The sequence below is a fragment of the Amphibalanus amphitrite genome, unplaced genomic scaffold (assembly GCF_019059575.1).
Source record: "Amphibalanus amphitrite isolate SeventyFive unplaced genomic scaffold, NRLGWU_Aamphi_draft 001875F_arrow, whole genome shotgun sequence".
Classification (NCBI taxonomy): Eukaryota; Metazoa; Arthropoda; class Thecostraca; order Balanomorpha; family Balanidae; genus Amphibalanus; species Amphibalanus amphitrite.
In genome coordinates, this window is record NW_024883368.1 from 22423 (window position 1) to 43253 (window position 20831).

The window sequence follows — 20831 nt, forward strand, 5'->3', positions numbered from 1 at the left end:
CCCCCTCCCCCCAACCCGACCGTCGAGTCACGTCATACAGACAGCAAGAGTACGAGACACTCATAACCAGCTGTATTGGTCAAATCTGGCGTCGAGCGCCGCTGCTCGCAGTATGGCAACAGAAGTGTTTCGGTGCATCCTGTACGGACTGAAAGAGCAGCCTGCCGCCCTGTATGCGGTGTCTGAGGTATCAGTTCGAGGTCCGCCTGACAGATGGCGGCACCAGCAGCTCAGTTCGCTTGAGCTTCACTCGATAGCGCGAGAGAAAATGGTATAGACAAGTAATAATTGGTGGGTAAAGAACACATACCTGATATTTCGCTCTCACTACTCACAGCAAACGACAAAAGCGGTTGTCTATCAAAAATAATGTCACGGTAGGCAAACCTGCACACCGATTTATCCGCCCCATAGCGGTCTCCGGGGCATAACATCCAGGCTGACAAAGCGTACACACGAATCATAACGTCTCAGCTCACAACAGCCAGTGTTCCGCGCACTTCTGCACACCTGGCTGCTCACTAACGCTACAAACAATGAGGTCACAAAATAGCACCAATAACTGAGCGATACAAACGGCCACAGTGCGACGAACAATACGCGGGTCGACATTGCCAGACTACCAACAGGCTACCAGACGCATAACGCACCATACAATGCCAACAAACACAGGTACTTGTCACACACTCTCACTGAGAGGCATACGTTACATGCCAGCGCAACGCCAGTTACACAGGGGCGACGTACGCAAACACATGGGTTCCAGGATCGACAGACATACATACACAGTGCACACAGGTGCCTACAAATCCATGATACAACGGTATAATGGTGCTCAACGGAGCTCAACTACCTCTGCCCATGGCCCACTATAGATAGCTCTCACATAGTGCCACCGGGCTCTCACATAATGTCGCCTGGCTGTCACATGCCACCGGACTCTCACAGTCTTTCAATGCCCGCTGTTCCCCTCCCTCACAAACTCAGCATATTGAGTCCATCAGCATCCCTTAGTCCTCTCCTCCCACAGTTGAAAACGTAGATCTTCCAGTTCACGAGGGTCCAATCGTTCACTCCCACTGTCACCCACCCGTCTCAGTCAGGCATATCGATCACCATCACAGGCGCCAGGGGTTTCTCCTTCTTCTTCGCCGCTGCTGCCGCTGCCGTGGCGGGAGGCGGCGCCGGCTGTTGCGGAGGGGAGGAAGTCCTCCGCTCCGGCGCGTGGTACGATATGTTGCAGTACTCCCGCAGACAGGGACACGTGTCCAGCAGGAATGTGCAGAAGTCGCAGCGCATGCCGAACCACCCTGGAGAGTGGGCAGCGGAACAGTCAGAGGGGCACTGTAACCTGATGTTAGGAACGGGCCTAGCTTCATATAGCTTCTTGGCCCAATCTTATAAATGCCGTACCTACTATTCTATTCACGGCATTTTGGTAGCACTCACAATTATACCAGTGCTGACAAACGGTTATCGCAGTCAAGGAAATTATTTTTTTGGACTGTCAACATAGGATGGACTGAAGTGCGTGAAAACCATTTTGCATTTGATAGCTGTTTTCTACAGCTGAACTTCAGCCAGTGCTGCTACATCCATTCCACGGCGCTTACAAGATTGAGCCCTTGAGGAATAATGTCCATCTTTGAGCTTAGGTTGAGCTCAGATCTGCCATGATGCAGACATTTATACGTCATAGCTTACATACCTATCACAAGTTTTTAATTAAACTAAATTTCCAGATATTGATAGAAGAGCAAATCACGGTTTTTCGAGGGGAACTCACAATGGTTGTTGGGTTTGGAGCTGAAGGACATCAGCATCAGGGTGAGGAAGGTGACGAACAGCGGCGACACGGTGGCGAAGTAGCTGAGTGTGCTGAGATCGTCCAGCTTGTTGGCCAGCAGCACCTGCCGAGCGAGACGGGAGAGGGCAACGTTAGTGGACGGCGGGCAGATACCAAATTACAGGAGCAGTCACGACTGTGGATAACACACGCAGACGAACAGGCTGACTTCGTGAGTCGATTGAACGTCAATGGCCTATGGACACTCCGTAATTAGGCGGTGGGACGATAGAGAGTAGGGAAGGTGAACCTGGCAGGGTACATGAAATCGCCGACACCCTCTCTCACCCAGAACGCATAAGCAAAACACGGCCATCGGTGAATGTAGTGCAAACAACTTTTCAAGAGGTAAAACGCAGCAAAAATAGCAAGACAGGACTTTGCAATGATCAGCGGATTTTATCCTCTATTTTCGCGTTTTGTTTCACAGATATTTCATAAATACATCGCAAAAATGTCAGCATCCCCAAAGATTGGGCATGGGCGACACGACTCACCAGGAAGCCCAGTATGGGCAGTATGAGGAAGCTATAGCCCAGCATGTTTAAGGTGACTCACCAGGAAGCCCAGTATGGGCAGTATGAGGAAGCTGTAGCCCAGGGCCGTATGCGCCGAGGTACGGCGCTGCTCCGGGCTGGCGTTCGGCGTCCGCAGCAGGATGCCGGCGAATATAATGGCGTACAACAGTCCGACCACCGAGAGACAGAGCACGATCCAGAGAGGCACGAACACCACCTCCCACGACCAGAGCACGAAGCCGTCCAGCCGCAGCGCCAAGAAGATGAACTGCAGGATGTTGACGGCGCACACCAGCTCTAGCTGTGGAGAAGGAGAGGGGGAAGGGGTGGTAGACTGAGAGTCACGGCGCACACTAGCTCCAGCTGCGGGGGAGAGGGGTGGTAGACAGGCTGCGAATCACGGCACGGCACCTTTTAACATTAGGTACACATTGATAGCCGGTAGCTGAAACATGACACCTAAACCCTCTGAATGAACTGCAATATAGCTGCAGTTTGCACGCTGATGCAATCACACGCTGCCTGGCGTAAACGTAGTCAGCCATTCGGACCGGACACTCGTGAATTAGTCTAGATTATCGCTAGTCAATCGCTACGGCCCGGATCACGAATCGAGCATAGGTAACAAAGCAGCTGCCCACTCCCCAGTGCTATCCAACCACCACCCCAAACCACTCACCTCACAGGAGCGGTCGTGTTTTACCGCCCACACGCAGACGACGATGCTCAGGATGGATATGAAGATAAGCGGCACAAAGACGAGTATCCACATGTGCCGGCCCGACTGCAGCCGGTCGCAGACGAGCAGCTCGAACATCAGCAGCACCAGGTGCACTGCTAGGCTGATCAGCATCGCCTTGAAGTGGACGTACGCGTCGCCCTCCATCCTGCACGGCAAATAGCCGGAGGGTCAGGTCAGGAAAACGCAATTATCGAGTAGGACACAGTGATGTTATTTGTTACGCTGGTAGCGATGCTTAAGCAGACGACATAATGTACCACACTGGCACTGACCCGGAATACCACAAAAAGCAACTGAGAGCAACACAATGCCTTCAAATCCTTGATGAGCTAACAGCTGAGCCTGTGGTTGTTGCCCGTAACCACTACCACCATTGTTACTATTTCCGTTTCCGTTACCGTTCCCATTACCTGAAGTGCGGGTAGCGCAGCCAGACGCCGATGCCGACGGCGGCACCCAGTACGACCAGCGCGTTCCACAGCCAGATTGGGCTGAAGACGGCCCAGTAGTTCCACGAGAGTTGGCCATCGAGCCGCAGGGCGAGCAGCGCCGTGAACGTCAGCAGGCAGCAGTGGACGGTGAACTTACTGCGTGGGCACAAAGCACAGAGTCAAATGTTAGGTGGTGCAGTGGAGTGCTTATTGAGGGGCACTAATCCACAGTTGGAGAAACAAATACTGCAATGGATTGTGAGCTGCAGAGGCATAAACACATGCACAAATATCGATGACTGTAGTGGACTGTGTTATAAGGCTAATGAACTAGCACAGAGAGCACCAGAGCCGCAAGTTTTTAGTGAGCTGATTTGATGTTTCATCACATATTTTAGTTGCTGCTATTCTGTTAAATTTCACATGGTGGCTCTGGAGTTGACTCATAATGTCATTACTCAATATTACCTGGAGTTTAAAATTGTGTAATGTTAATGTCAAGAAAAGGCAAAACTTAATTCCTTACTGTTGGAGGGTGGTGGGGTAAAACAGACATCATCAGCATTCCCAAACTATTGGACGCCATTTTAGTTAAAGTTGTTCTGAAGGTCAGAGCGTAGAATCATAAGATAACTAACAAGATAGGTGTGCTATGTGTGGAACTTTTATTTTTATAAATTTTCCTGTCATCATACCTAAAAATAATACAAGAGGTTAGGTATCTGCTCTGTTATGTGCAAAGGTGTAATTAAAAGAATGAGTATGAAACTTGAAAAAAAAATTTATGTGATGTTTCTACAAGATACCAAGCCCAAACATGCCCATTTCATCCTATATAGAGTTACCTTAGATATACATAAATGCATGGCCATTGACCAGTATGGTCATTTACTACAGGGTGTCTCAAAAGTTCGCTTACACATTTCCCATGTCAATAAAGCATATAAGAACCGGCCAAAAATCTAAGGTTTTGGTGTCCGTGTGTACACTAGACAAATATGCATGCTTTGACAACTGATTCGGAAGGTTGGAAACCAAACCCTTTGCTGTATCTCCAAAAATATTTGCCCATACCGATTTTCGTCACTCCGTCAGCTGCCGGAGGCTGATAAAAGGTTACCAGCTTTCAAGCTCTTGTAGGGGAATCCCCTGCAGTTTCTGCGTCGGATTTAGGTTTGACGAGCTCCCCGGCAACATCCGCTTCTCCCTGAAAGCCGACAGCTTGCATCGACACCATCCGTGAGTATTTTGTAGGTCTTCTCTGGCGCTAACTCCTTCATGAATGACTGGCGCCGACTTCCCAAGCACCATTTTCCTTTTCAAAACAACCCCATTCCTGAACAAATGGGAAGTGCCAGGGGCAAATTTTTCGCAGCATATCGTAGCAGAATGTGTCGGCCATCTGTTTCTTAGACACATTTTGCAAATTTTGCGAATCCCGAACGCTCGTCATTCCCAATGCCAAGACCTTCGCTGGGTTCCGGAGTGTTTTCCTCAGGAGAGGTTCTGCTTTGTAAACGGCCAAAACCTGTCCATCGTGCGGTTTTGTCCGGATTTTGTGTGTAAAAGAAAGCTATTTGCTCAAGATCTGCCTCTTGAAACTTCGTTAGATAAAACTTTACATTAATTGACACTTTTGGAGGGTCATTTGTCCTCGGCATTGACGATTTTCGCATTATTTTCCCTCAAAATTTAGCGTTATAGATATTATAAACAATTTTAAATGATATTTTGTCTTTATTTTATGATGACCTGCAATTTTTGAAACTGGGTAACCTCTGTCTGTGAGCTTCTAGGCAGTTTTCAATAGTTAGGACTGCATTTTCAGCTGCTTTCCGGAGCACGAGTCTGCTGCGGTACAAGGGTCGTTCAAAGCGCTGTTAGTCTCGCATGGTTTTGTCCTTCAAAAATTTTAGCCACCGTTTTTATTAGATGACCATCATGTTGTACTCATCCTCGCCGACACTTTGCCATGTGTCATTTCCGACCTAACCATTCCCATTACTCGTGAAGCAGAGAGTTTCTCAGCCGACCCGAGTATGCGACCTCCATTTTCATGCCTGATCCATGGTCAGAGGTGAACCCTTTTTGTGAGCTCATGAAGGGTCGAATGTGCTTGAAAACAATGAAGCTGCTTGAGGAAGGTTGTTACCAATGCCCATGCAAAATTTCGACTGTTAATTTCTTGTCGATTCAGAATTATTGACAAAAAAGCATGGCTGGTACCTGTAAGCGAACTTTTGAGACACCCTGTATAATGGTCAATGTGTCAGGATATTGGGTACTCAAGAAGGTAATAACCATAGCAAAAGGCAATCACAAAATTGGAGGAAAAGAAATGTAATTGCATCATACTGGCAAGCTGTCTATTCATAACAGTAAAGGACATCATTTTCTCAACTCTTAGATACAACCAGATGATATCAAGGCCTTTCCCAGAACACCTTATATTTCATAAGGCCCCAAATATAAATATATCAGACACTTCAGGCAATGATTGTCAAATGCTAAGCATCATGTTTGGATATATGTCTTCAAATTTAACAAAGGTGATATTACACACAACTACAAAGAGGATGGAATAACTGCTTTAACATATAACTATATAACATAACAGTATAACATAACTGTATAACATAAATGTAAGGGAATGCTACAACTGTCTTACTAACCATGGATTAAAATCTTGAAACACCCTGTGTACATCCATATCTTGGAGTTGCTGACCTGGAAAAATATTTTCATCATCAGAGATGCAAAGCCAAAATGCACAAACCAATGCCTACATTGGTGGTATCAGCATGGCTTGTCTTGACACAAAGAAGTAGCCCATATTCTCAAAAGACAATATTAGCGATTTATTCAATTGCATCCTAATTCCTGAATGGCCTGGGATAAGGCAGGACTAAAAGATAGGTGCTTGCGGCTTTGCTAAATGCTAGCAAGAGGCTGTGGATGTTAAACAATGCAATTGAAACAAGCTGAAGAAGACCAAAATATACGTAAAACAGTTTGTTTATTAGGGCTTTGGGGCGCTTCAACTGCAGTGGTCATTTTGCACCGACACAAAAACTAAATATCAGAAAACAATTGTTCTTTTTGTCAGTAATCCCCCTCTGAATCAAGCTCCTGAGCCCGTGCCACTAGTAACAATTTATGCATAAATAAGTGACATCAATTATCAATATCGTCTATTTAATATAAATGTGCCATTTTCCCATAGAAATAGACATTTTCCTAAGATAACAAGCACTAACGTTTTCAGGTCACAGCAGCGTGGCGCCTACAGATCGGACAGCCAGGAGAGTCATAATAAATTAGAAAATGGTTCCGCCAGTTTCTATGGGATAATTATCAGCTACTCTTGCTTTGAGCATAAAAACAACAAAGAAACTTTGACAAGTACACCCAATCGTAGGTATGTATATCAAGAGGGTCTCGCATTCAACGTTGTTGTTGTGGGCAGGTTGTGGGCTACTTTGTGGTTTTGTAGACGAAATCAACGCAAAATACTACTAATGCTTTACAGAGCTTAAAAACTATATTTAAGTGACGTCACTGGTTTTGATAATAGCGCCATTTAATTGGTTGTTAAAAGGTACGAAAGAGCCGAACGAGATACAATTGGTTTTCTAACAGGATTTCCTCTTACGCAACCATACATAAAAATATTCCACTTTTCATTTTAGCCTCATCCTTAGTTTCTTTTTCATTTTCTTCGCACGACTCGGCGTGGCACGGACACACGAGGGATTCCGCCGGGTGGTATGGACTGAAAATTATTGTTTTATTATGCCGAGTGTTTAAGTGAAATTGATGTTGTTGGTCACCCGCAGTGTGCTTATTTTGTTAGATTTTTGATTTTGTGAAATAATTATTCCTCTTTGTTTTTAGAGGGTACCCAACAATACCACAATACCTATGTTACGTAAACTACATTCACGGATGAGTGGATTTTAATTAAAGTATTTCAATTTCCCAGTTTTGGAAAATCTTTTTTGTGCTTAGGTGACTTCTTTCGGAAGTAGTAGAGGACTTTGCCCAAGGACGTGGTGTGCGCCCCATCTGTGAATGCCTTCAAGCACAGACTGGACAAGCACTGGATCAACCTGGCATACAAGGCTTCAGATTGATGCAAGCCAGCCAGTGATCAAAAAGGTCATAATTCAAAAAGCTGGGAGCTCGTCAAGAGAGGATCGACCAGGCCACAGAGCCTTCCTAATCCTATCTTATCAGGCATCAGGTAGAGCAGGCTTGCAATCAAGAATAGATGCTGGTAAATGTCAAGTTTAAGTCCTAAGCAGATTTCATGGATAATTTTTTCATATTCTTACATTATTTGCATGGGTGGAGAAATATGCCGAGTTGGGGTTGCACGGGCGCAGCAAATCCGCCGCCGCCCTAGCGGTGACCTTGACCTCCGCCGTCTGGTGCGGCTCCAAAGCCAAGCCGGCGCAGCTGGCGTGGAATTGGGAAGGCTCGTGCTACCCCAACTCGACACAATTGTCCACCCCTGATTATTTGACATCCTGAATACAAAAATGATACTTATATGTCTCACAAATAAAAGAAAAAACAATCCAACCTGACCTAACCTTACCTACTTACCTATAACCTATGGAGATATTTATTTCTAACAAAACCAAACCAAAACCAACAAAACCTAACCTGACCTACAACCTTCAATCTAAAAAGCATAAATAACAACCTACAACCTAAAACCTATAAACCTACAGGGCGCTCTCCTTAGTAAGAAAACCTTCATGTGACATAGGTATGCTCTACCAATGCCCCTGTTATACCTTGTTTAAGTCTATTTGGATTCCTCTGGGTTTTCTAGACTGGCGGAACATTAAAATGAGCTCAGCCCAGATATGATGTTTGTTGGCTGATCATAAGTAGGTACCTACCACATTTTTAAATGTATGAGGTAGTTTGGGTAACATCCTCCTCTTGCACCCTAGGCTCAAGCCTCAAAAAATGATTAGAAACAATGCTATATTGTCAAAAACCATACCTATATTAACCAAGGAAAATGTTCAAACAATAATTTACTCCTAAAATACAAGTAGGTACACTATGAGCAGAAATAACAAAACCTGACCTTACCTTATACTTAACATAACCTCACCTTACCTGAATCAATGGGTGGTTGGGTGTAACATATAAATGTTTTGTGTAAAAAGTAACAGAAGCATTGATGTGTGAGCTTTATTTTTAAGCTTAGAAGGATGTGTCCTTTCCTTTCATGTTCTTATTTAGCCATCTTTTATTTCATCCTGACCTTTATTCAGTCAGTTTGAATTGCATCATAACCAGCTATTCTAAGCCATCTGATGATGATTTTTGTTTCAGGTAGCTTTTCCCTCTTCATGTTCTAAGATTGTCACTAACTGAAAGCCAAAGCAGAGCTGAAGATGTCTTGTCTCATCATTCCTCGCTCAAGTGTCTGCCACATTCTGAGGAAATGCATCAACAATCAGTACACACACAAGAGCCACTTGCTGCCAGCGGTGGGCGCCGGCGGCGTCCGAGCGCTGTCCTGTAGCTCCGCTCTGCGCGCCGGGCCGACGCCCCCGGGCGGTGGCAAGAAGGTGTTCCAGAGAGACAAGCCGCACGTGAACATCGGCACCATCGGCCACGTGGACCATGGCAAGACCACGCTCACCGCCGCCATCACAAAGATCCTCTCGTCAAAAGGTACGGCAAAGGTCTTCCGAAAATACTTTTCTGTTTCATTATTGTAAGTTGTATTTTTGGCATATGATTTACTTCAAATATAAATTTGACCTAAATCTGAGAAAAGCTTGCTGGATTATACTGGTTACGGGCAGTTCCGTGAGTCCTTCCTTCTGCAATGGTCTCATTCTCCCCTATCCTCCGTGCAGGTAGCGCCCAGGCCAAGAAGTACGATGAGATCGACAACGCGCCGGAGGAGAAGGCGCGAGGCATCACCATCAACGCTGCGCACATTGAGTACGCGACGGACGCGCGGCACTACTCGCACACAGACTGTCCCGGCCACGCCGACTACATCAAGAACATGATCACGGGCACGTCGCAGATGGAGGGCGCGGTCCTGGTGGTGGCCGCCACCGACGGTGTCATGCCTCAGACACAGGAGCACATGCTGCTCGCCAAACAGATCGGCATCGAGAAAATGGTCGTCTTCATCAACAAGGTTAGTCGTTGATACGAGCGCTTATGTGATCAGTCGTGTTAAAACTTGCGGTTGTCGCCAATTTATTTAAGTTGAGCATTATAAAACTGAAATAATCTTGTTATAGCCAAAACGCGACTCACATAATTGCATCGTAGAAATAATCCATTCTTGTTGTAGCCATAAAGCGACTCAAATAATTGTATCGTAGAAATAATCTTAAGCATCGTAGTCCATGATTAGATTTATAGTCGTATTGGCTGCCGAGCCGGCCGATGCCTGTTCTCTGCTGTCGTCTCGGATTATTGTGACGCTCACGCTTACCCTCCCCCTCCTGACCGACTCCAGGTGGACGCCGCTGACGAGGAGATGGTCGAACTCGTCGAAATGGAGATCCGAGAGCTGCTCGACAAGATGGGCTACGACGGCGAGGGCACGCCCGTCATCAAGGGCTCGGCGCTGTGCGCGCTCGAGGAGAAGAGCCCCGAGATCGGCCAGCAGGCCATCGAGCAGCTGATGTCCGCCATCGACACGTACATCCCCACACCGGAGCGAGCGCTCGACAAGCCGTTCATGATGCCCGTGGAGGGTGTGTACACCATCACCGGGCGGGGCACGGTGGTCACCGGACGCCTGGAGCGCGGCACCGTCAAGAAGGGTACCGAGTGCGAGTTCTTCGGCTACAACAAGCAGACCAAGACGACCATCACGGGTATCGAGATGTTCCACCAGACCCTGGAGGTGGCGCACGCCGGCGACCAGCTGGGCGCACTGGTGCGCGGTGTCAAACGAGACGATATCAGGTGCGGCTCGGGCTGTCTGTCTTTTTTTGTCTGGTTTTCGGTGTTCGTCTTTATGGCTGTTCGGTCTTTTGTTCGTTCGTTCGTTGGTTCGCTCGCTCGTTCGTTCGTTCGTTCGTCTATTTTTGTTTTGTTTTGTTTATCTGTATGCTTCTTTCACTAATTTCCCCCGTCAGTTTTGAACTTCATACACCCAGCGTTCACGTCATTATTGACTCGTTGACCCACGAGTTTGTTTTCCACTTTATGATTACGGATTAACTTCGGTTTCAGACTGTCAGGGCATTGCCGATCAGGACAGGAATCACCTGGGCCATGACACTTCATGAACTGCAGAATATCTTTATATTACTATTTAAGTGTATTTATCTGCTCGCGATGACACCGTTCGGTGAGTGATCGCTATCCACCGGACGCTGACCTGTCACTTCCCCTCCCGTCAGGCGAGGCATGGTGATGTGCAAGCCGGGCACGATGAAGGCGCACGACAACGTCAAGGCGCAGGTGTACGTGCTGAAAAAGGACGAGGGCGGCCGCGCGCGGCCCTTCACCTCCTTCATCCAGCTACAGATGTTCAGCAAGACCTGGGACTGCGCCGCTCAGGTCAGTCAGTGTGGTGGTTAGGTCAGGCTACCCGGCGATACGATCACCCCAGGAGACTAGGAGACTAGGAGACACATTATTTGGGGACCAGGAACGTGGAAGTGCCTCACACGCCATACAAGCAGCATTAGCGTGGGGTTTAGTCATTGTGTGTGTGGGATAGCCCTGGTCTACTATACTTGTTTATGCTATGAAGTATGATGTTTTAACTGTTGGCGAGCTTTCGCGAGCCGTTTATAGCATGCCCCCCCCCCCCCCCCGTATATCATCCGAGCCCGGACCCGGAGATTAACTCCAATGGGCATTGGTGATCCTTTCTTAGACTACATGTGGTTACATGTTTTCCTTAGTGATCCCCAGTGTGCTCAGTCTCTCCAGTGTCCCAGCGGGCCGGTCCTTCCTGTCTGGCGCGGGTTGTACCTCCGATCCCGCTTTGCTGTGCGTTTCCTACCCTAACTCCCTTTTTGTCCGCCAGGTGGTGGTGAACGATAAGGAGATGGCGATGCCCGGCGAGGACGCTGCCCTCTCCCTCCGCATGCACCGGCCAATGGTGCTGGAGAAGGGCCAGCGGTTCACCCTCCGTGACGGCAACACCACACTGGGCACGGGCGTCATCACGGAGGTGCTGCCCAACATGAACCCCGACGAGGTGGCCACTCTCCAGGAGGGAAAGAAGAAGCGCGCCAAGCGGCTCGGTCTCAGTACCTCAGAGTGATGGCGCGTGGGTCTCGGTGAGAACAGGACAGGCCGCCGACGGGCCGGACGAACTGAGAGTGAGCGTCTCCGGTGTCTACTGTGTGGTCTGTGCTCTTTGTGGTCGTGTGAGTGTGGTGGTGCTACGTTGCGATGACGTGTGTCGCTGATGACGTGGTGACGACGTCACTGTGTGATTACGTCACCGGCGGAGGAGGCGGCAGTTCCGGCGGGACACCGTTCCGAGCGCAGGGTGGCGGTCGGCGCGGGCCCTGAGGCGCAGTCCTGCGACCCGCCGCCGGCTGTTGCCCGGCTGACCAGCGCTCGTCGGCTGCCCGCCGCCCGACAGACTAGTGTGATACAATATATGCTGGATCCTTTACGGTGGTGTTATAAACGGGAAGGCGTCATCCGTTTGGGACGAGTCCGATCAGATGATTAAGATTGTCTACAGTCGCCAGTCAGTGGCTCAAAATCCGGGGTCCTGGATGTCAGTGGAACGAGGAATAGCACAGGTTGCAGAGCAGACGGAAAGCGATTTCATCTGTCCCCGGGGAGAGGCCGCATTGCCTCTTCCATCACAATTTGCATAAATTCGGGCACAAAGGACTAACGTCATATCACTCTAAAAACAGCTCAGCCAGCCGCAGTACCGGTACCTGGCACTCACGCGATGGCACAAGTCAGCCGTAACCGGCGCTTGTCTAAATTCAAAACCCATTGCAGGAAGAGTCGCGAGCTAGGCCGCATATATTACATAATTCCAACGGATGAGGTGGGGATGCGGTGCAAAATTCATCCGAAAGCTTTGCAGTCCGCTGCTCTGGCATTTCCGTGTATTTATGACCATGTAACTACGGAGAAATGTAGAAGAGCAAAAGAATAATCAATTTCTGGATATCATACTGCCACCCTCCAAGTTTCATGCAATCAGTCTGTTGGCAATGCGAGAGACATTACTGATAAAAACACCATGAATAGGGTTTCGACTTTCGAGCCTGAATCATGTATTGTCATTTGCACTGTTGCTAGCTGTCCATGATTCCGACTAGTATCAAAAATAGCAGCCGGTCACATCGCCAAAACGAGCTCACAAACATCGGTTGCCGGTAGGACATTGCATCAAACATACTAACGTTACGCTCTCGAAAAAACCGACGTGTTCCACAGTTCTCGCCATTACTACGCCGGCATCCATCCCAGCAAGCTCGGTAGGCGATGCACGCCTCGTTGAAACACATCCTGCTCAGGTCCTCATGGCTCGATAGTGTCACAAACTAAGGTCTAACCTCTTGCTTCTGGCAGTGATGCGGCAGTCCGCAGGGCTCAAATTTGCACATTGTCGATACGATGAGACACAAAACAGCGTTAGGGACGCCGCGGGAGTACGTAACAGCCAACAGTCACGGGGCCCGGTAGGTAATACGGCACATGAAACATCACACGGCACGAGTTTTCGCGTCAACGTTGGCGTGGAGTCTTGCACACTTCTGCGTCCAAACGGTATGACGTTGCTAGCGTGACCAATCACACAGTGGCTGACGTGCCAAAGAGCATATCAATACGCTGGGGACATCAATGCTGATAAGACGCTTGCAAGACACTCATCAACCAAAACCCGCACGTCTCACCGAGAAAGAACATCTTTACGCCACTTACATCGCATATGAGTTTGATATCGCAGTATAGCGTTACCTCGGACTATGAGAAGCCCCGGGGCCGGGTGAGCACTTACGACAGGTCGCTGCAAGATATCAAAGTCGGTCCTTGTAGAACAGCAGTAGCACTGCGAACATGTTGAAGGCCATGCTGAAGCCCAGGAGTAGCGCTATGAGTAGACTGCGGTGTGTGACGACCACCTCTGACATCCCACTGGTGGCTGTCCGGTGTGAGGTCACTGACCGGTCACTCAGGAGACTGCTCGAGTCCAGCGCGGCGGCCGGGCCGCGGCGGAGGTGCGCGCCCTGGTCGGGCGGCGGGCGGCCGCGCCACTCTCCCGCGCAGCTGCGCCAGTCGGAGCGCTGCGAGCCCACGCAGCTGGGCGCGTGCAGCCAGGTATCGCCCGCGCAGCTCGGCGCGTCACACTGAGAGCCAGCCCAAGCGGCAGGCTCGTCCTCGCCGTGCACCGACCCAGCGGCTGGCGGAGGCGACGGGGCCGGCCCACACGCGTCCACGAACCCACTCGACTGGCTAGACGATCGCGACGCGATCTGAGGTCCAGCGGCCGGCGGAGGCGCCTGGCCACGCTGCCAGTAACCTCCAGCGATCCACGAGGAGTGGTGCACTTCGGAACGCAGCCGGGCCGGGCTGAGCAGCGGCGTCTGCCGGCGGTCCGCAAACAGCGAGCCACCGGAGCCCGGCCGGTAGGTCCGCAGAGCGAAAACCCCTCCGGAGCCGGCCGGCCGGCGCGGTGAGCCCAGGCTCAGCCGAGGCAGGTTGTAGTCGTAATCGGCCTGAGCGGACTGCTGGGCCGTGATAGGGGAGGGGAGGTTGTCGTCAGAGGAGGCCGGAGGTCCGTGCCCGTTGGAGATGGGGCCGTTGTGACCGCTAGTGGTGCCGTTACACTCCGCCTTAGGAGTTGAGCTGGCAGGTGCTGACTCTAAAACCGATGAAGGACGTCGTTTAGTCACCGTTGAACTAGACCGACGGCTGGCTCGTGACTTCAGCGAGAGGAGTAGTAGTGCTGATAAGAGCAGAGTCTGCAGCTGTGCAGCAGTGCTGGCGGTGATGTGCGGCCCGACTAACGTCTCCGTCGCAGAGACTGCCGTCCAGAGCAGCAGCCCCGTCACTGTCTGTAAATTCACACCTCGCCGGGCAGTGAGAACCCACACACCAAAACATATCACCAGCAGCGCGGCGCGGCTCTCAGAGAACACATCCTCGAGCTCGAGCAGCACCGGTCGGTACTGCGTCGGTACCAGACCCGGCCACAGAGCCAACAGGGTGTTGTTACAGAGCAGCAGGAGTAGTAGTAGCAGGCCTGCTGGCAGTACCAGCGTCACAGCGGCGCTCACCGTGGAACATAGTCTGCCCACCGCCCCCCGCGCCGCAGCGGCCGCCGTCAGCGCGGCGGAGCGGGTAACTGCCGCACTCCGTGTCTGTCCTGTACCCGTTCGACCAGTCGCCGGCAGTCGGCGCCGCAGCCAGGCCAGCCAGGCGGGCCGGACCCGCTCGTCCGCCTCCCGCAGAGCGCTGGCCACCACCGCCTGGCAGTGTGCGCACGGCTGGTAGACGCGCTCCAGGTGACAGGAGTACTCTTCCAGCTCCTGTTCCCAGCGGTGCTCCAGCACGGGTCGGAACTCTGCCAGCTGTCGCGCCTTCAGCTGCTGCTGCAGGTTACACTGCTGGCAGAGCTGCCAGCGTGCCGCGGCCGCCGTGGCCGGTTTCACGGCCACGTTGTAGCGGACGGCGCGCGGCTGGGCGCTGGCGGCCGCCGCTGCCGGCGTCACATCGCCGTCCGCGGTGAAACTGTTGAACTGGTCGCACTTGGGGCACTCCCACGAGTTTTGGGAGTGCGCGGGCACCAGTGAGTCTTCGGAGCAGTACCAGCAGTTGACACTCACACTCATAGCTTGACAAAACTGCAACAGTCAGTGGACGAGAGCATGGTCACATAAACGTCACAGTACCAAACACTCAAGCGGCAAGATCAGGGTCGCATTATCAGATTTCTTCAAAATGAAAGGTTCAGGGGAAAACTAAGCTAATGATTCAAATCTGCCTGTGATCGGTTAGCCGGACTCGTGCAAGGTGGGGCGGCGGGTCAGTGGCGTCATTGGCAACAAACACTGCTTGGAGTGGCACCCGGACCCAAAGCAGCCCAGTCACCAATTAAGAAAACAGTTCTAAACAAAAAAAATCCACTATTAGCTAATCGTCAAGCTCTCGTCAATCGCTTCACAACTTGTTGCAGTCAATAAAGTCATCAACAACTTATTCGGAACGCCATTGGCTTTGTTCAACGACATTCTCTGTCAGCATCGCTCCTGAAAGACCTGCAGCGCTAGCAGTTCCTTGGGCGGGCTAAATTTGTTCTGAGAGACGAGGATACGTATTTTTAAAGAATGATTCGTAAAAAAGAATAGGCCGACAAAACGCTCATTACGAGCGCCGGGAAAACGCTCAAATGGCTAATTCTGACGACCATCTGCTCACTCATGTCATTAGATGTCCTCCGAACCGGGCGACCGCGTCAAGAAACGAAATTATGTGAACACTTCATTTATTTGGTCCAGTTCAACTCTCGGACACAGACATTCTTCAACCAGGGACGCCTGGTGACGCACTGTTGATGGACCCACTTGTCACATACTTGTAAGTTGTAATGTAACTATATCCCTCGGGCCAGAGACGTGCCCGCAACTGTTCTTCCCAGTCATCTACCACTCTCGTTTTACTTTACTGAGTGAACTGCTTATGGCATCCGCGAGACACTGCAGCTGATCGGGACTGATCTTTTCGTTTGCTATCATGTCCATCACGGTCGAGACAGTACAATCTGACTCACTTTATACGCGGCTAAAGTCACCGCTTGCCACGTCTTCTGTTTGGATAGAGGCGTCACAAATAGAGTTGCAAAGTTTCCCCTAAAGGCTGCTACCGGCACCGCCCCGACCCACAATTTTTTTTTGGGGATACCGGCATGCTACCACGCCCAAAGCAAAAACACCACCAAATTACCGGCATACTAAAAACCTGCATTGTTGATTCCAGTTTACCCCTACAAGAGATGCCACATTTTCCTCTTAGTGTCCAAAGTTTGAAGCATATACTAATATTTTTTTGTGCAAAACCAAAAATACCGGCATGCTACCGGCAAGACATGCCAGATACCACAAAAAACCTGCGGTAGTGAAAAATTACCGGCATGCCGGTAATGCGGTAGGGAAACTTTGCAACTCTAGTCACAAAGGAGTGCTACTGCCATTGCCTTGGACGAAGTGGTCGTTTCTTCTGATTTATTTGTACAGGTTGTCCGGAAATTATTTGCCCCTTGTTCATTCAGCTAAATCCCACCATGCGCTTTAAAAACTGTTGAAAATTTGCTAAGACCGTGCCTCAGGCTATCCACAGCTGTCGGTTAGCCAGATGACCTAACCCGGTCACCTGAACTTGACACTTGCGAGGCGCCAGCGGCCAGTGTTTGGCAGGCGTAACTCGCACCTGAACGTGGTGTCTACTGTCTACTATGACCGTAAAAAAAAAACTCTTTGATAAAGCGTCATCGCGCTGAAGTTATGGTGAAGACTGCAATGAAGTAGGAAGTCAAATCGAATTCTCTGTCCTAATGCCAATCGAAAACCTATAGGGAAGTCATGAAGGAGGAGCTCAGCAAGATTGAGCCAGCTCCCACAGAAAACGGACTATAGAGGAACCTTTGAAAGGTGTGGCTGAACATCAGCGCGGATACACTGGACATCTTGATTTATGAAATGCCAAAGCGGATGAGGGAGTGGGTGGGACAGGTCAGGGGATAAATCGGTAAATAAACCATGACCCGAGGGATCTTTGTTTATTAATTATGGCGGTGAGTTGATGGAGGGGCAAATAATTTCCGGACACCCTGTAGTTGCTTCAATTGTTTCTTTTGAAGAAGTTGTTTTATTTGTTGCTTTTATTATTTCCACCTTTACAGTCATTGACCTGACCTTGAAGCCAAGGTCACCCATTGACCTAGGACATTAAAATTAGGCATCATTGGCTTCCTCTCATCACGGGTAACACGCTAGTTTCTTTCTGCAAGGCTCTAGCACAATAAGGAGCCAAACAGCTGGGACCCTCACTCCTCAGGTACGTTGGATGTTGTAAAAAGGCCACTGTGTGCGCGAGGCCATCCCCGTTTTGGACAAACGTTTTCAAAGAAAATAAGACAGAAGACCACATCTATGCACAACCTGCTTTTAGCTCTGCATATTTTTGGAAAGGCAGGCCGTTGGAACCTATATTTGCAATGGAAGGCCGTTGGAGGACGCAACAAGTCATTTCAGGTAAGATAAAAAGATCTCTGTCATGAACTTGCGCAATGTCCGGAGCTGAAGCCAGACTGGAAAACATCCATACACTACGCCGGACGCCCGTGAGACCCTCGTGCGCCGAAATTCGGTGCATGAAATGCGCTGAAATTTTTGCATGATTTGCGCTGAAAGTTGGATTAACTATTTTTGCTAAAATTAAGCGACTTTTACATAAAGTGCATGTGCTCGTCTACCGACTTAGACTACAACCAAGGAACGTTCTGGGGCCTTGGATGCTCTCCCATGTAAGAGCATCCGAATTTGTTGATGTTTCCATGTAAACCCAATAGGTACCTACCTACCACAATGCACTTAGGGCACTGTACCATCATGGCATGAAAACGGGCCCGGCCCGTGAGTTCCGAATTTCTGGGGCCACAAAAATTGGCTTAGCAGTGCGTTCGAGCCCTAGGTGTCTCGCGACCTGCGGCCACCCGCTAACCAGTCGCCATGGTAATGAGATGCATCGACCACATAGCATAACATCACCTACTTCTAGCCTAAAAGAATGCTTCTCTGTCAAGGACCGGGTAGCGGAGCAGCACGTTCTCCGGCAGGCGGCACGTCAGCCCTTCCCGGCACACGGCGCGCACGGCGGAGACGGCAGGAACTGCCGTGAGTCGCCTGATTGGCCGCTAGCTAAGCCCCGCCTTTTTGACAGCGGGAGCTGCGGCGGCCGCAGACACTTGAACAGGGCCCCAGAACTGCTGGCACGTCGCGGAGAGGAGGCGGCCGATCCGGTGCAGGTACTGGAGCGAGCGGCCCCAGTGGTCCGCCTTCATCTGATGCACCGAAACGGCGGCCTCTTGGTCCTCTCCGGGGATGGGGAGCAGCAGAGTACTCCCGAAGACGTAGAAGGAGTCGGGCCAGTAATTGTCGCGCCACTGACGAGAGGCCGCTCGATAGACTGCCCATGTTAGCGAGCGGGCATCTGAGGGCACGGTGTCGGGTTTATAGATGGTCTTGGGCAGCGCAGCCGCTTGTTTGGCCAAATCGTCCGCGCGTTCAGTCCCTCGATTCCTAGGTGGGCGGGAACCCACCGCAGTATCACCTCACGGCGTTCGGCGATATTCAGCAAGGTCTTCCATATCTCCACGCCGAGGGTGGAGGTCTGGGCTGGGCGGCCGCAACTCCACTAAGCGCTGAGAGCAGACTGGGTGCGGCTCGCGAGTCGGAGCATGCTACGACCTGGGCAAGGGATGTCTCGTCCTGAACCCTTTTCAGAGCCGCCCGCAGGCCGAATCTGCTGCTATGTTGACCACTGTGCCAAAAATTTCGGTGATTGTCGTTCTCCCCAAAAATTGTGGCCATGCGCCAAATAATTCAGCAGCCACCATGTGCTGTTTTCGGCGCACGTGAAGTCAGGCGTCCCGGACGTGCGCCGAAATTTTTGGCGCAATCCTGCCACTACGCTGAACATATTCGGCATAGCGTGTATTTTTTTCAGTCTGGAGCTGAAGCAGGAGTTAAAGTCTATTTTGGAAGCTGGAGTCAGTGTCAGAGTCAGTCATCAAAAAAATCCATAGGCTCTTGCTTATTAGAGCTTTAGGTCGAGTCAACTACTAAGGTCGCAGTAGGTAGCATGCAGTGGTATATTGATATGCTGCTTTGTGTGCAAAAAGTGCCACACTTTCAAATAAAGTCGCTAGGAACAGCGGATATTTCAAAACGTAAACAAATGTTAAAGTCTAATATCTTGAAAACCGGTGAATATTTTTCAATGAAATTTAGTAGGCATTCGTTTTCACCCTCTCTGAACCGAGCGACATCAATTTCAAACCAATTCATTAGCTTTTTCAAGGTCAATGTGGGAGGGTCCCTTTAATCCAGGCTTTCCGGTTCAGGGCATCCAGAAAAGTGACATGAATATACCTGTGGATACTTTTTCACCTGAAACCTTTCGCAAAAGTGATGAAAACCACTTAGGACATCTAAACCGATTCAAACACACTTATCTTCTCAGTTCTCACGGTTCTCACGCTTTTTCAGTTGGGCAAACTAGACTTTTGGAATCAAAATATGGAGGCATCAATAATTTGATTCTGGTGGGAGGAGCCATGACCAAATATGGGCATGGAATCAATTTTTTGATTCATTTGGGTACGGTTTTTACTTCAAATGAACCGTTACGGTTGAAAAAAGGCCCATGACGGTGAGATTTTTCTTTTAAAAGGTAGAAAAATGTGGTAGGTTTGCAAAAAGTGTTACCTCAAAGCTAAGAAATTGTCCCTTTGGCCTTGTGAATGAGAAAAAGACAGAGCCACTGTCCATCACGTAAAAGCTGTTTTGGGGAAATCACACTGTATGTTATTTTTGTATCATGAATCACATACTAACCAATCAGTATTTGTGTAAAATGGCAAAATGAATTTTTTCAACCCCTAATTATCATTGTTGTAGTGCTTTTATATTATTTACATGGTTTTTACCTGTTGCTTCGGTTTTTGTATTCTTGACATTTTAAAATTGTGAATTGTTATCAAATGTAGTAAAGGTCAAGTACAACAATGCTATAGGTATCAGTTGTGGTGCTGAGGATACCACTAAATGAGAATAATGGCAAGATAAGTGCCGTATTCTTGCAAGTCATTGTTGCCTATCTGTTAACATTACCTGTGAATCAAAATAATGATTAGCCAGCTGACAGTGAATCAATATTATGATTATCTGTTTAAAGTGAATCAATTCCTTGATTGCCTTTCACTACCTATAGAATTCAAATTGTTATGATAGGAGCAATATTATTTTGCTTAGGAGATAGTTCAAGCATTTCTGTTCAAGATCAGGCATGCTCCTTCTTGAAACACTCTCTTATTTTTATGTGATTGGTAAGTTAGAAATGGTCTGCATTTATGCCCAAAAGGAATCAATCTTTTGATGCCTCCATATTTTGATTCCAAAGGTCTAGTTTGCCCAACTGTTTTGATGCTTCCGATGCTTCTCACGCACGCGGCCGACGCGGGAGCCGCGCAGGAAACGGCAAGTCAAACGTCTCAAGTAGTTCACAATAGCAGACATTTAAGG

At 49.4% G+C, this 20831-nt stretch overlaps 3 protein-coding genes across 9 annotated transcripts; 1 reads left to right on the forward strand and 2 right to left on the reverse strand.

Moving 5' to 3' along the window:
* Positions 1–50: 50 nt before the first annotated feature.
* Positions 51–7010, reverse strand: LOC122375572 (transmembrane protein 185B-like). 3 transcript variants are annotated; one of them, XM_043355056.1, is made up of 7 exons: positions 6795–7010; positions 6210–6264; positions 3517–3693; positions 3044–3251; positions 2405–2665; positions 1787–1910; positions 51–1310 (listed from the first exon to the last, which is right to left on the reverse strand). In XM_043355056.1, exons 2-7 carry the CDS (start codon positions 6245–6247, stop codon positions 1096–1098), a joined length of 1023 nt encoding a protein of 340 aa, XP_043210991.1. In that variant the 5' UTR covers positions 6248–6264; positions 6795–7010; the 3' UTR covers positions 51–1095. The 3 variants fall into 3 exon arrangements, with proteins under 3 accessions (XP_043210991.1, XP_043210993.1, XP_043210992.1); XM_043355058.1 differs by having other exon boundaries at positions 6944–6964; XM_043355057.1 differs by lacking the exon at positions 6795–7010 and adding an exon at positions 6653–6662.
* A 19-nt stretch (positions 7011–7029) lies between these two features.
* Positions 7030–12173, forward strand: LOC122375573 (elongation factor Tu, mitochondrial-like). 3 transcript variants are annotated; one of them, XM_043355062.1, is made up of 6 exons: positions 7030–7135; positions 8893–9237; positions 9426–9718; positions 10046–10500; positions 10941–11100; positions 11576–12173. In XM_043355062.1, exons 2-6 carry the CDS (start codon positions 8955–8957, stop codon positions 11813–11815), a joined length of 1431 nt encoding a protein of 476 aa, XP_043210997.1. In that variant the 5' UTR covers positions 7030–7135; positions 8893–8954; the 3' UTR covers positions 11816–12173. The 3 variants fall into 3 exon arrangements, with proteins under 3 accessions (XP_043210997.1, XP_043210994.1, XP_043210996.1); XM_043355059.1 differs by lacking the exon at positions 7030–7135 and adding an exon at positions 7169–7302; XM_043355061.1 differs by lacking the exon at positions 7030–7135 and adding an exon at positions 7376–7502.
* A 598-nt stretch (positions 12174–12771) lies between these two features.
* Positions 12772–20806, reverse strand: LOC122375577 (transmembrane protein 201-like). Of its 3 annotated transcripts, none has more exons than XM_043355066.1 (2): positions 20726–20806; positions 12772–15374 (listed from the first exon to the last, which is right to left on the reverse strand). In XM_043355066.1, exon 2 carries the CDS (start codon positions 15360–15362, stop codon positions 13548–13550), a length of 1815 nt encoding a protein of 604 aa, XP_043211001.1. In that variant the 5' UTR covers positions 15363–15374; positions 20726–20806; the 3' UTR covers positions 12772–13547. The 3 variants fall into 3 exon arrangements, with proteins under 3 accessions (XP_043211001.1, XP_043211002.1, XP_043211000.1); XM_043355067.1 differs by lacking the exon at positions 20726–20806 and adding an exon at positions 19680–19797; XM_043355065.1 differs by lacking the exon at positions 20726–20806 and adding an exon at positions 19778–19789.
* Between the last annotated feature and the right edge of the window lie 25 nt (positions 20807–20831).